The sequence below is a fragment of the Trichoplusia ni genome, chromosome 26, assembly GCF_003590095.1.
Source record: "Trichoplusia ni isolate ovarian cell line Hi5 chromosome 26, tn1, whole genome shotgun sequence".
Taxonomy (NCBI): Eukaryota; Metazoa; Arthropoda; class Insecta; order Lepidoptera; family Noctuidae; genus Trichoplusia; species Trichoplusia ni.
The window spans coordinates 4,105,873-4,118,423 of record NC_039503.1 but is presented as its reverse complement, the minus strand read 5'-3'; the positions used below and the strand labels follow the sequence as shown (position 1 = coordinate 4,118,423).

Below are 12,551 nucleotides of genomic sequence, written 5' to 3'. Positions count from 1 at the left end.
TATTAAACGAATAATAATTACTATTATTGGATTATTAACGTAATTCGCGGACGAAAACCCATCTAAATACTGCGCAAGCTATTACACCTACTACAGCGCTGCCGACTTGTTGATACTAAGCGCGGGGGCCGGGCCGCGCGGCTCGTTGTGGTGTGACGTCACAAGCGGTCACGTGACTATTAGCGGGACTCGATATTTTCGAAACTTTGAATGCGTATAAAATCAATACTACTTGGTATTTTTGACTACGATAAAAACTAGTGTATTTGTATACATACAGGCTTTACTGAGACCCAATTTCAAGGGATTTGGCATACCTAGTAACATTCTTCATTTTTGGAACAGATTCGGATTCATAACATACATAACATTGGTTCTGTTTTTATTTTAGCTTGAAAGTGACATGGAAAATTATATACGATATAAAATCATGGGTTCAGTTAAAAGAATCAAAATGAATCCTAATTGTGTGCCAACTCGATTTAGTTGTCAAACGGAGGGAAAACGCAAGCATTTGGTAACTAAAGTTGAGGGTGTTGTCAAGAAAAGAGTACACTCCATTGAAAAATCTACACTATCAAATAGTTCAGGTGAGGTTACATAATATAACTATCTAATGTAACTATATAAAATACTAGCGACCTGCCCCGGCTTCGCACGGGAGGACATTTATTTTTTAAGCTTACTTTTCCGGGATAAAATATAGCCTATACGGATTCGGAAGAATACCTCTAAGTAATGTTAAAAAAAAATTGAAACACTCCAGTAGTTTTTGAGCCAATTCAATACAAACACACAAAAATACAAAGGTTTCCTCTTTATAATATTAGTATAGATAAATACTAAGTCAGTCAATTTTAATTGCATGTTGACCATCATTAAATGGTTTGTTCATAAAATTTGCTTGTTTCAGTGCAGAGCACTCCTTATGTTCAGGACACATTTTACATTTCACAGTTCAGATTTTACTTTCTCTTTTAAGTTGAAAATAATCAATTGCAATACACCATTTGATTCTCCTGCACACCTGAATAAGAATATAATAATTAAACAATATCATATTGGATAATATTCACACAACGCCATCTAGTCTCAAATTAAGCAGAGCTTGTGTTATGAGTAGACAACTGATAAATGTACTTATATATTTCTAAATACATACATACATATTATAGATAAATTACACCCAGACACCAGAACAAATGATCATGCTCATCACACACATTTGTTCTGGGTGGGAATCGAATCCACGACCGCCGGTATATCAGTCAGAGCCACTAACCACTAGACCAACGGGCCAGTCAGAATTATGTCGGGCTCTATCTGGTTTATATTCCGTAATCATATTTTATGTAAGTAGGTACATAAACATCAGTAATAAATAATACCTAATTGGTTTCATCTAATAATTTCTTACCGGATTCATTGTGTGGTTATCGATTTTACATTGGTGGGAAAAATGTACATTCAATAAGTACGCGATTAATCCGGTTAAAATAGTTTTATTATAAAATACAGTGATCGTGAATTCCTAAGACAATCACTATTCAACGAGCCATGAGCCAAAAACTAAACAAACTATAATTAAAAGGGTCTTTTATATGTCACGATTGATGTAGTGAACTCATTATACACAGACAACATAACAAATTGCATTTAAGAACTAAGGCTATAAAACCTATGTAATCCGTTCAGACATATCTGAAATCAAATAAAATAATTAATTAATTTTAATCTATTATCTATTAAATTGTTTTCATGTAAAATAAACTAAAAAAGAATTGATTCTCTAACACGGAACGCATTTTAATACGACTAAATGTAGAGCACAGATACTGCGAACATTTTACATCAAAATGTGACGTTTTATCATCGGTCGGATTGTTCCCGCCATCTTTACTATGGATCAACTTGTTGACGCGAGAAGTCCCACTGCAGATATTTTCGTTAATTCGTTGTTACTTTTATTGTTCTAATTAAGTTCATTGTTTTGATACGTTTAAATTCATTTAGTTTATTTTGGTTTTGTTATATTGACGTTTTTGTGTAATAACTTGAGTGAATCTGAACCTGGGCTTCATCGAAGAAAAAACGAGCAAAGAAAAATCCAATGAATTCAGCGAAAAAGGTGGCTGTTATTAATGTGTTTACACGTTGAAACAATCCGTACAAAACTTATATTGTTAACAAAACAGCTGAAATTATGGAAACTACGAGACACTGTAAACAGGTTTATAAAAAATATAAAACAACGGGCTGCCTGAGATCACCTTCAAAACCGAGAGTATCGAAGATTGATACTTTAGACGACTTGGATTTGAGTGCAATGCGCCGTTAAAGTACACACGTTTTCCCTAAACGAAATGTCTACCATTAAAAAGGTGCTATGTGAATTTTAAAAGGACAACACAAATGGGAAACTTTACATTTAATTAAATGACAATAAAAACTAAAATAAAATTTTGAGGAACATTGTTTTATTTGTTTACACTTTGGTTCAAGCCCAGATGAATAGGGTATAAGACATTACTACAACCAGACAGAACAGACATACTCTTTCGTAGTTAACATTTATTAAGTACCTATAAACATAAAATCTGGTCAGAGGTACAAAACTTTTAGTGTCAGATCTTTATACATAGTATTATAGTTACCGGCACGGATCTTGAGCGCTGACCTTCTCCTGCGCAGAAGTGATTTATTGGAATTTTGGGTCCCTTTTGGGGCATGATATGAAGTGAGGCGCGGGCGTAGTAAAGTGCAGTGCGTCACTGTACTCGTGATTGGTTGAAAGCCCACAAGACGACGGGTTCGCACAATTGATTGGCGTTTTATTTTACGATGCGCAAAGCGATCCCCACTTTTCCGCCGAGCGCTCAACATCCGTGCCGTTACCTATACATATTATATATCTGGAAAACAATGCAACTGTTTTGCGTTCTCTTTTGTTTTCTATACCAGTTTTAATCTATACTAGACTGTGCCCAGTGCTCTGCTCGCGTCGGCTAGTTGTAAATGGCTAATAATAATTTTTCATGTTTAGATTGAAAATGATATGGAGAGCTATATTAAATATAAATTGTTGGGGTGAGACTTAAAATGAAAGCGGTGTAGTTCCACACAAATTCAAATGTCAAGAGGAAAAGGATTGGTCATATAATATATAGTAAGGCCAACCTGTTTAAAAGTATTCTTACTATTACTAAAAAATATAATAATTCTGTAATTTATAAAATAACTAGCTGACCCAGCAAACGTTGTTTTGCCGAATTTTTTTTTCTAGTTGTATGTATTTAATGCCACATTATAAAAAAATAAAAACAAACAATTTCGTCCAAAAAATAAAATATTTTTTTTTAGTGTGAGCAGCCCTTATCACTTAGGGTATGAAAAATAGATGTTCTATTCTCAGACCTACCTAATATGTATAGAAGTTTTCATAAAAATCGGTCGAACTGTTTCGGAGGAGTACGGTAACTAGCATCGTGACACGGGAATTTTATATATTAGAAGAGTATTGAAAAAATAATAATAATGAAACGTACATTTATTTGCGCCAAAACGCAGTTACCGGCGCGGTTGACAATATTGACATTTGCTATGATGTCACCTCTCAGCAAACTTGTAAACATTAGAGTCAAGCAACAAAAAAGTATTAAATATTATTTAAATATGAATTCCAAAGGATATAAGTGGTGTGCAGTCCCTCAGTGCACTAATACATCACTAAAAACCCCTAAGAAAGTGTTTGTTTACGTGCCAAACGATAAAACGATGCGACATAAGTGGCTATCTCTTGCACGGCGAGACCCTAAAGCTGTTAGTCCTGATACATCTATTTATTTTTGTGAAGATCACTTTGACGTAAGTTGTAACGTTATTCCATATATTCATAGTATTCTGCGACATTGTTTACATACTAAAAATTAGTTACAAGTTTTTCGGTAGTAAATCTAACCTCAAAATGTATAGAACTTGTATATCGATTGCTTTATACATTTTCCAGTTGCCATATGATATGGATAATTATATGGAATATCATATAATGGGTTCTGTGTCGAAAATACGTATGAAACCGGGTTGTTTACCCACTAAATTTGAATGCCAAGCAGACAGGAGTAAACGAGCATCTGGTATCAGCGAACGACCATATACTCGAAAAAAACAAAGACAGGACTCAAAAGAATCTATAAAAGATCTGAAAGAAAGTAGTGTAAATAAACCTCTAGTATTTGAAGAGACATCATTATGTTCAGGTACCAATGAATTTTTGTATGTTTGTTTCTTTGTATAAGCATAAAAACAATTTTTTATTTTATTATTTATTATTTATTTATTAAAAAATAGAAAATAGAAAATTACATAAAAAATCGCCAAACTGCAAAGCAGTTTGTTGGCGATAATAGCGCTCTTCATTATACATTTTTACTTTATTGTGTTTTTATAGTTTACAAATAAAAAGCTAGAGAGAATAAACCTGTTTAAAATGTAAATCATTTAAGTATTACTCAAAATTTTATCGCATATAGCTGTTGCCAGCGACTCCACATGGTTAGAAGATATTAGTTAGGAATTTTTGAATGGAATACATCGAAGATGAATAATTTGCCCTGTTTTTTCCACATTTTCCATTGTATCTTCGCTCCTATTAGTCGCAGCGTGATGGCATATAGCCTAAAACCTTCCTTGATGAATGGTCTATTCAACACAGAATTTTTCAATTTGAACCAGTAGTTCCTGAGATTAGTGCGTTCAAACAAACAAACTCTTCAGCTTTATATATTAAAGTATAGATTATAATTGCAATCATCAACACAGAAGTATCGTTTGTGAAGACACGACAAATACATTTGTAACTGCATCCGTGCATATATATTTTTTTTTGTTGGTTTCCCATTATTAACATATTTTATGTAAATCTTACTACTTATTGGACATTTAATTTCTGTGATACTTTCTTCACAGACAAATTTGGAAATATAAGTATGTTTATAATAAAAGCTTACCTCAGCTTGAAACTAGATGGCGTTGTGTGAAACTTGTGGAATATTATATGATATACATCAACAGTAATACGTAATCCGCGAAATTTCAACTGTCTTCCTATACCAGTCATGAGATACAGCCTGGTTATAAAGCGACAGACACCGGATCCTTAAAACAGGATCCCGTTTTTACCCTTTGGTATCCAGAATAATTTCCTGAAATGTTTAAACATAAGTAGATAACCAACAATATATCTTCCCTCGGATATTTTTGAGTTTTATATTTATTAAACATTTTTGCGCCTTTTGGACTTCATCTAATGATTAAATGATGTAACGGTTTACTCACGCGTATTTATCGAGGTAGGCCGACTAGTTTCGGACCCAACCGGAGTCCTTAATCATGAGCAGACGCGGCGGGAGTAAGTTCGTATCGCCGTTGTTTCCTCACAGTCACAGCCTTAAGACTGCGTTTCCACCAGAGACGTGCAAGCTTATAGCCAGGGATGTGTTTGTAAAGAGCCAATAGAATGTGCTTCGGTCAGCACAGCTCTGGTGGAAATGGCTCAGCGGACATCCTCGCACATCTCTGGTTGAAACGCAGACTTAGGAAGCGGTGAAGAGCGGGCGATACGGCATGCTGTATTTAGATATACAGTGATGTATCCGTGATGATGAATTGAGATACAATTTGACTGCACGGTATTGAGCCCCGCGTGGGATAAGTATTTGTGTGATCCACGAATGCTTATTCCGAGTCTGGATGTCTTTGCGAAACCCCCGCGACATAAGGATTAAATTCCATAGTGCCGGAGTCGTTAACAAAAACATATTTTGTATCGTCCTAAATTAATGTACCTTGAATAGATTAATTGGATTTTACAATCGGCTATAGAAATGACGCCGTACTCAATTTGTCTGTTTGTTTTATGTTTGTTACCGATATTTTTCATTTAACTTGAAATAGCTCTCATTTAGTTCGATAAATATCTCATCAAGTTAATCTCAGACTTTTTTTTTTGTATTTGAAGTCTGTTGCACGTTTTGTTCTCAAAATATATATTTATTTGCAGATGCATCCGGCGATCCTGTCGTGTCGGCATCGACTTCAAATCAACCTGTTCAGAGTAATGAAAAACAACTTATTACGAGGTCAGTTAACATAAGTGTAATTTCTCGACCGATGTACACCCGAATGGAGGTGCTCGATTTGATCGATCATAAGTTAAGCTGCGCTTGAAAAGGTCGGTCCTGAGATGGGCGATCTTTGTCGTAGCGAGTTCCGCCGTGTTTCGAAAGGCACGTGAACCATGAATGTTGTAAATCTTACGTGCAAGCCCTGAATATTTGGAGTTACAAGATAGGTCGCATTACATGTTCTTGACTGCACGGATACAGGATTGGTTGAGGTTACCACGCCTAACCCACAGAGCGCGACGTGCCGAGGGTTCGATCCCGCCTAAGGGCAAGCATTTGTGTGATCCATGAATACTTGTCCTGAGTCCGGGAGTCTGGTGCATATGACTTGAATGATAGTGAAACCCCCCGCGATACAAGGATTAACATCTTAAATGCGGGAGTCGTTTTTAAACGGTTTTATTTAGCTCACCCCGTTTGTTTTAAACAAACATAAAAAATGAGTGAGTTTTCACAACTCTATCTGATCTCACAAATATAGAAAAAAGTATTTTTACAGCTTTTGGTCTTAATTTTTACCGTCTAGTTCCCTTTTGTAAGGCTATAAGGAACTTCATTCCATCCATGTTCTTAACACCTCTTAAGATCATTTTTACTATTTTATTTTTTTATTTTTATATTGTAAGATAGGAATAAGATGGTTTCTTTAAGTGTACCTATTAGTTTTTATTTATCTTTAAATTGACATTTAGTTATTGATTTAGACCTTTCTTTAGTCCTAGCTACCGCATTAGGTTAAGTAACCTGTAATGGTATATTAGTGTGATAATAAAAATAAAATGTTTCGTTACTTACAGGGAGACTCGGACAGAACATAACGAGACCTATGAGAATTTAGCAGACAACAGACAAATAATGGTAAAGGTAAGTCAATACAAGTGTTAAATGATATAGAGCAGGAGTCATATAACTGGCAGAGTAGACAGATTATTAAATGATTTAACGGTTTACTCACGCGTATTTATTGGGGTAGCCCGACTAGTTTCGGACCCAACCGGAGTCCTTAATCATGAGCAGACGCGGCGGGATCGCGAGTCGAAACTAGTCGGGCTACCCCGATAATTACGCGTGAGTAAACCGTTAAATCATTTAATAATGTATCAGTCTCACGATAGTTATTATAAAAATAGAGTAGACAGAACTATTCACTTTGAGACCAGTCATCTCTATTTAGATATCATTTTGTACAACAACAGAAATAATTAAAAGTAAACAACTAAATAAATACTAAAGCACATTAATTTATTATAATACTAGCTTTTCGGCCGCGGCTTCGCCCGCGTTGAGGTCGGTTATATCGCGTTTCCAAGAGAACTCTTCAAAAGTCCGGGATAAAAACTATCCTATGTTCTTCCTCAAGGTCAACTCTATCTCTGTACCAAATTTCATTAAAATCAGTTCAGTGGTTTAGACGTGAAAGCGTAACAGACAGAGTTACTTTCGCATTTATAATATTAGTAGGGATAACAAACTAGCTGTCCCAGCGAACTACGTACCGCCTAACAGTAGATAATAACGTTGCAGATAAAAATATATTTTTTGCAACTTTTCCATATTTTCTCACCGTTTAAACCATCCCTGGATAGCAGTCCAGGGATGGTTATATTACGAATATTTCAAGACTATAAAAAAAACCCAAATCGGTTCAGCCGTTCTCGAGTTTTAGCGAGACTAACGAACAGCAATTCATTTTTATATCATAGAATTATTATTACAGATTGAAGACGAGGAAATACTTGAGAAAATACAGAACAGTATAAATTATGAAACGAAAACCGTTCCACAACATGTAGAGGACAAAGTGAAAACTGATCGTCCTCGTCGAACACAAGTTAGAAAGAATGTTCTAGAAGTAACGAACGTGGTCTGTGGAAGTAAGAGGAAGAAAGAAGTTACCCTGAAGAGGAAGGTCATCTGCAGTCCTAAGGTGTATCAGAATGCTTTAGCTGTAAGTATTCTTCTAGATTTTAGAACTGAGTCAAAAAGGGGAATGCCCAATTTTGGCCATGACACGCCCAAGACAATTTTTTTAGACAAAAGTATATTGTTGTCTACAAATTGTCTCGTTTTCTGTTAATTAATCACGGTATTAATTTATCGAAACATGATTGCAAAAATTATCTGTAATACAAAGTACCGAAAATACAGAAACGACATTGTTGACATCCATAATTTTATTCTTTTGCGAATTTTTTAAAAGAGTTGCCATTTAATGGTACTGAGGTCACCACACTAAACACTCAGAACAACATGACGCGGGTTCGATCCTTGCACAGGACAAGCTTTTGTGTGATTCCTCGAATACCTGTCCTGAGTCTGGGTCTTTATATCTGTGTCTTGAATGATTGTGAAATCCCAAGCGTCCAATTCTTTAATAATATACTACAACTTTCACACAAGGTATTATCAGTAAGTAACTACTAGATACCTGATAAACATACTTGCTAAGTATAGGTACACGGTGATTTTTTAGTCGTCTTACAAAAGCAGACCAGTTCATGTATCCGACGTAAAATACCCCTAGGTGCGATTTTTTTTTATCATCAACTAAGATAATAAGTACGAAGAAAGTTAAACAAGAGAAATCTGAAATATGCTCTTAAAAATGATAAGAACGCCGCCGCCCGCGCCCCTCACCATTGTCACAAGGCTCGGACCGCGCTCGCAACAGAGCTGTGTTGCTAAAAAACTACGAATTGCATCATAATATTGAATAAAAATTGCATTTTTTATCATGAACGTGTTCTAGTCATTGGATACATGAACTGGGCTGCTTTTGTAAGACGACTAAAAAATCACCGTGTATAAATATTTCTAAATTTTATTTTATTAGGGGAGCTTACAGCTTAATACAATTAGTTACACAACTTAGATTAATAAATGCCAATAACAAGCTTCCACAAATAGTTTGAAAAGCATAATGGTAACGTGGTTAGTAGGTATAACAGTGTCACAATTGGTTAAACAAGTTTGAGCGTATATACATATATTTGTACCCAAAAAAATAAAAATTTAAGCATCATCAACAAAGCACTTAGTTAAATAGGATCTGGCAGAATGTTTCCTAGTAGTAAATAGATCAAAACGACTATCAGCATTTAATTCGTTAAATTTATTAAATACTAGCTGACCCAGCAAACGTTGTTTTGCCTAATATTTTTTTTCTAATTGTGTGTATTTTTAATGCCAAATTATAAAAAAAATAAAAACAATCAATTTCGTCCAAAAAATAAAATATATATTTTTTAGTGTGAGCATCCCTTAACACACTTAGTGGTATGAAAAATAGATGTTGTTCTATTCTCAGACCTACCCAATATGTATACAAAAAATCGCTCGAGCCGTTTCGGAGGAGTACGGTAACTAACATCGTGACACGGGAATTTTATATATTAGATAATACATACGTATCTGCACAGAAACGTCGTGATCCCACGATCTCTTATATAGCATGGTATGGTCATCTGGTATGGTATAGCCACTAACTACTAGACCAACAGGCCAATTCAGACTTAAGTGTGGGAGTCATAAAAATAATTAAAAAGTCTGTTTTCTTCAACAGACCAAAGTCGACACTATTATAGCAAGAGTCTACCACTTCTTTAAGAAGGAATATGACTTTCTAGCGAAGAAATATGGGAAGTTGCTGGACCTGACTCCCTTCTCTAAGCATAAGGAACGGACGGCACAAGCCACCGGCTTTCATATCAATGTGGTGGAGAAGGCGGTAGCTGAAGTAGTGAAGAAGCCAGGGAAGAAGCCAAAGAAGAAGAAAAGAAAGAAGAATATAAAGAAAATAGAGGTGGAGGATAATAGGTGAGAAGAATTTTTTATAGTAACAATCGTGAGACTGATTCATTATGAAATGATGTAACGGTTTACTCACGCGTATTTATCGGATCGCCCGACTACTTTCGGACCCAACCGGAGTCCTTAATCATGAGCTGACGCGACTGTATATTAGCATAATTAGGTTATGGGAAATGTCTCAACTAAGACATAGATAGAGTTAGTTATCATTCAGATCACACGGATAGCCGAATGGTTGAGGTCACCGCGCCAAACCCACTGAGCGCCACGTGTCGCGGGTTCGATCCCCGCGTAGGACAACCATATGTGAGATAAAAGTCCTAATTTTGGATGTCTCACTCAAAACTATTTTATATTTTAAACAATTTTATTATTGAAAGATAATGAATAATAAAATTGTTTAAAATATAAAAGGTACTCCATACAAAATGGTTTCATTTTTCATGAAATTAATCCATGATTACAATTTACAGTGAAACAGAGACGGGTGACGAGACATTTGGATCCGGTGAAGAAATGGCCAATCCTGCTGCAGAGCCATCCCTTACTAAAGAGCTGCGGGCTGCCAGGAAGCTACGAAGCTTGAGAGACCATAGTTACGCGTACGTGATATTCACTTATTAAGTACTAGCTGTTGCCCGCGACTTCGTCCCCGTGGGTAGAAGATTATAAGTTATGATTCATTTATACCTGCCCTATTTTTTTCACATTTTCCATTGTATCTTCGCTCCTATTAGTCGCAGCGTAATGGTTTATAGCCTAAAGTCTTCCTCGATGAATGGTCTATTCAACACAAAAAGATTTTTTCTATTTGGACCAGTAGTTCCTGAGATTAGCGCGTTTAAACAAACAAACAAACTCTTCAGCTTTATATATTAGTATAGAAGTATAGATTAAGTCTATATATTCGCAAAACGTCATTCAATGGAATCATGGTATTGTTTTTCCAGTTTTTTTCTTGTAGTTTCGTTAAGATACGTATTTTTTTATTTTTTAACATCTTTGCCACACTCATTCCTGATAAAAATGCGTTGAATAATATTCCTTAATATCGGTCAAGTTAAGTTGGATTGCGACGCTGAGGTATCTACAAATAAAGAAAAACTAGACGATTTTGTGAATTAAAATCAATCAAGGTAAACTTTTGACTACCTTATTCTTTACTAGCTGTTGCCCGCGACTTCGTCCCCGTGGGTAGAAGATATAAGTTATGATTTATACCTGCCCTGTTTTTTTACATTTTCCATTGTATCTTCGCTCCTATTAGTCGCAGCGTGATGGTTTATAGCCTAAAGCCTTCCTCGATGAGTGGTCCATTCAACACAAAAATAATTTATAATTTTTCAATTTGGACCAGTAGTTTCCGAGATTAGCGCGGTCAAACAAACTCTTCAGCTTTATATATTAGTATAGATTTTGATAGTAACTGTCGTGAGAATGATTCATTATTAAATGATGTAACGGTTTACTCACGCGTATTTATCGGGGTAGCCCGACTTGTTTCGGACTCAGGCAAGTTCTTGTAATAATATATTATCTGTGAAAATTTCGACTATCTAGCTATAACGGTTCACGAGATTCAGTCTAATGACGGACAGACGGATACACACTTTGCAATTGACCTATTTGTATAATATGTTTAAACCTCATATTGTTATTGCAGGTTGCCGATCTCAGAATGTCCCGATGTAACTCCGAAGGTGGAACCAATTGAACAATTGAGCGAGTAAGTTAAATAAATAATGTAAAGCTGGGTATCCATTAGAGCGGCCTCGTGGCGAGCTGCGAGTACACGCGTGTCCACTCGAACATGCATAACATCGAATCGAGCGGCAAGCCTCAACCCGAGCCACGATTTTCTCAATTCCTCATTGTTCAACGCCTCCATGGTTGAAGCACGTCAACTCACGTCACTGTCTGTCTGTCACACGATATTTTAGAATAATTTAATTTATAACAATTCCAACGTTTTTGTAAACTCGCTTTCTTGTTTGTTTGTCACTTCCCGCATAAGCTATCAGGCTGAAATTTTCAGGGTAGCGTCAAACCCGATGACAATGCAATTTAGAACTATAAAAACGGTTGGACCGATTTTCATAAAATTTTAATGGAGTGACATTCAAAAACGTGGTAAATTATACATTTTTAATCTAAGTATTAATTATTTTATGTTTATTTTCAGGCCAAACATCGGTTTACCCAGTGAGGATACTTCATCAGTAAATGAGTAGGTTTTTAAACAATTAATGTTTTTTTTATTGAACTAAAAGATACTTGGAGATAAAACAACCCTATATTATCATAGTTAGGGTGGCAACCCTTGTAAATATACTATTTGATTGGCTGACCTATCGGAAGTCGTGACTTCGAGTCCCAACCACGACAAAAGGTTTTTGTAATCAGTATGATCCTTTGTTCTGTTTGTAACTTATTTATTACTAGCCACTTCGTCCGCGTGGTTAAAAGATATAAGATAGGAATTTTTGATCGGAAGCCCTCGAAGATGAATAATTTTCCCTGATTTTTCCACATTTTCCATTGTATCTACGCTCCTTTTAG

The 12,551-nt window shown here is 35.6% G+C and overlaps 1 protein-coding gene across 11 annotated transcripts in view; it reads left to right on the top strand.

Annotated features, from left to right (window-relative positions):
• The window catches only part of LOC113505464, a 31,848-nt gene that overhangs the window by 17,804 nt on the left and 1,493 nt on the right, over window positions 1-12,551 (top strand). For 5 of the 11 annotated variants that reach the window (XM_026888173.1, XM_026888181.1, XM_026888175.1 and 2 more), the window contains 7 exons: window positions 6,059-6,137; window positions 6,980-7,046; window positions 7,900-8,130; window positions 9,745-9,998; window positions 10,466-10,594; window positions 11,656-11,718; window positions 12,175-12,219. In XM_026888173.1, coding sequence (XP_026743974.1) covers window positions 6,059-6,137; window positions 6,980-7,046; window positions 7,900-8,130; window positions 9,745-9,998; window positions 10,466-10,594; window positions 11,656-11,718; window positions 12,175-12,219 — 868 coding nt within the window. Of the gene's footprint in view, window positions 1-391; window positions 591-3,560; window positions 3,865-4,006; window positions 4,257-6,058; window positions 6,138-6,979; window positions 7,047-7,899; window positions 8,131-9,744; window positions 9,999-10,465; window positions 10,595-11,655; window positions 11,719-12,174; window positions 12,220-12,551 lie in introns of those variants that run through there. The other 6 variants (XM_026888182.1, XM_026888179.1, XM_026888183.1 and 3 more) reach the window with 4 other exon arrangements.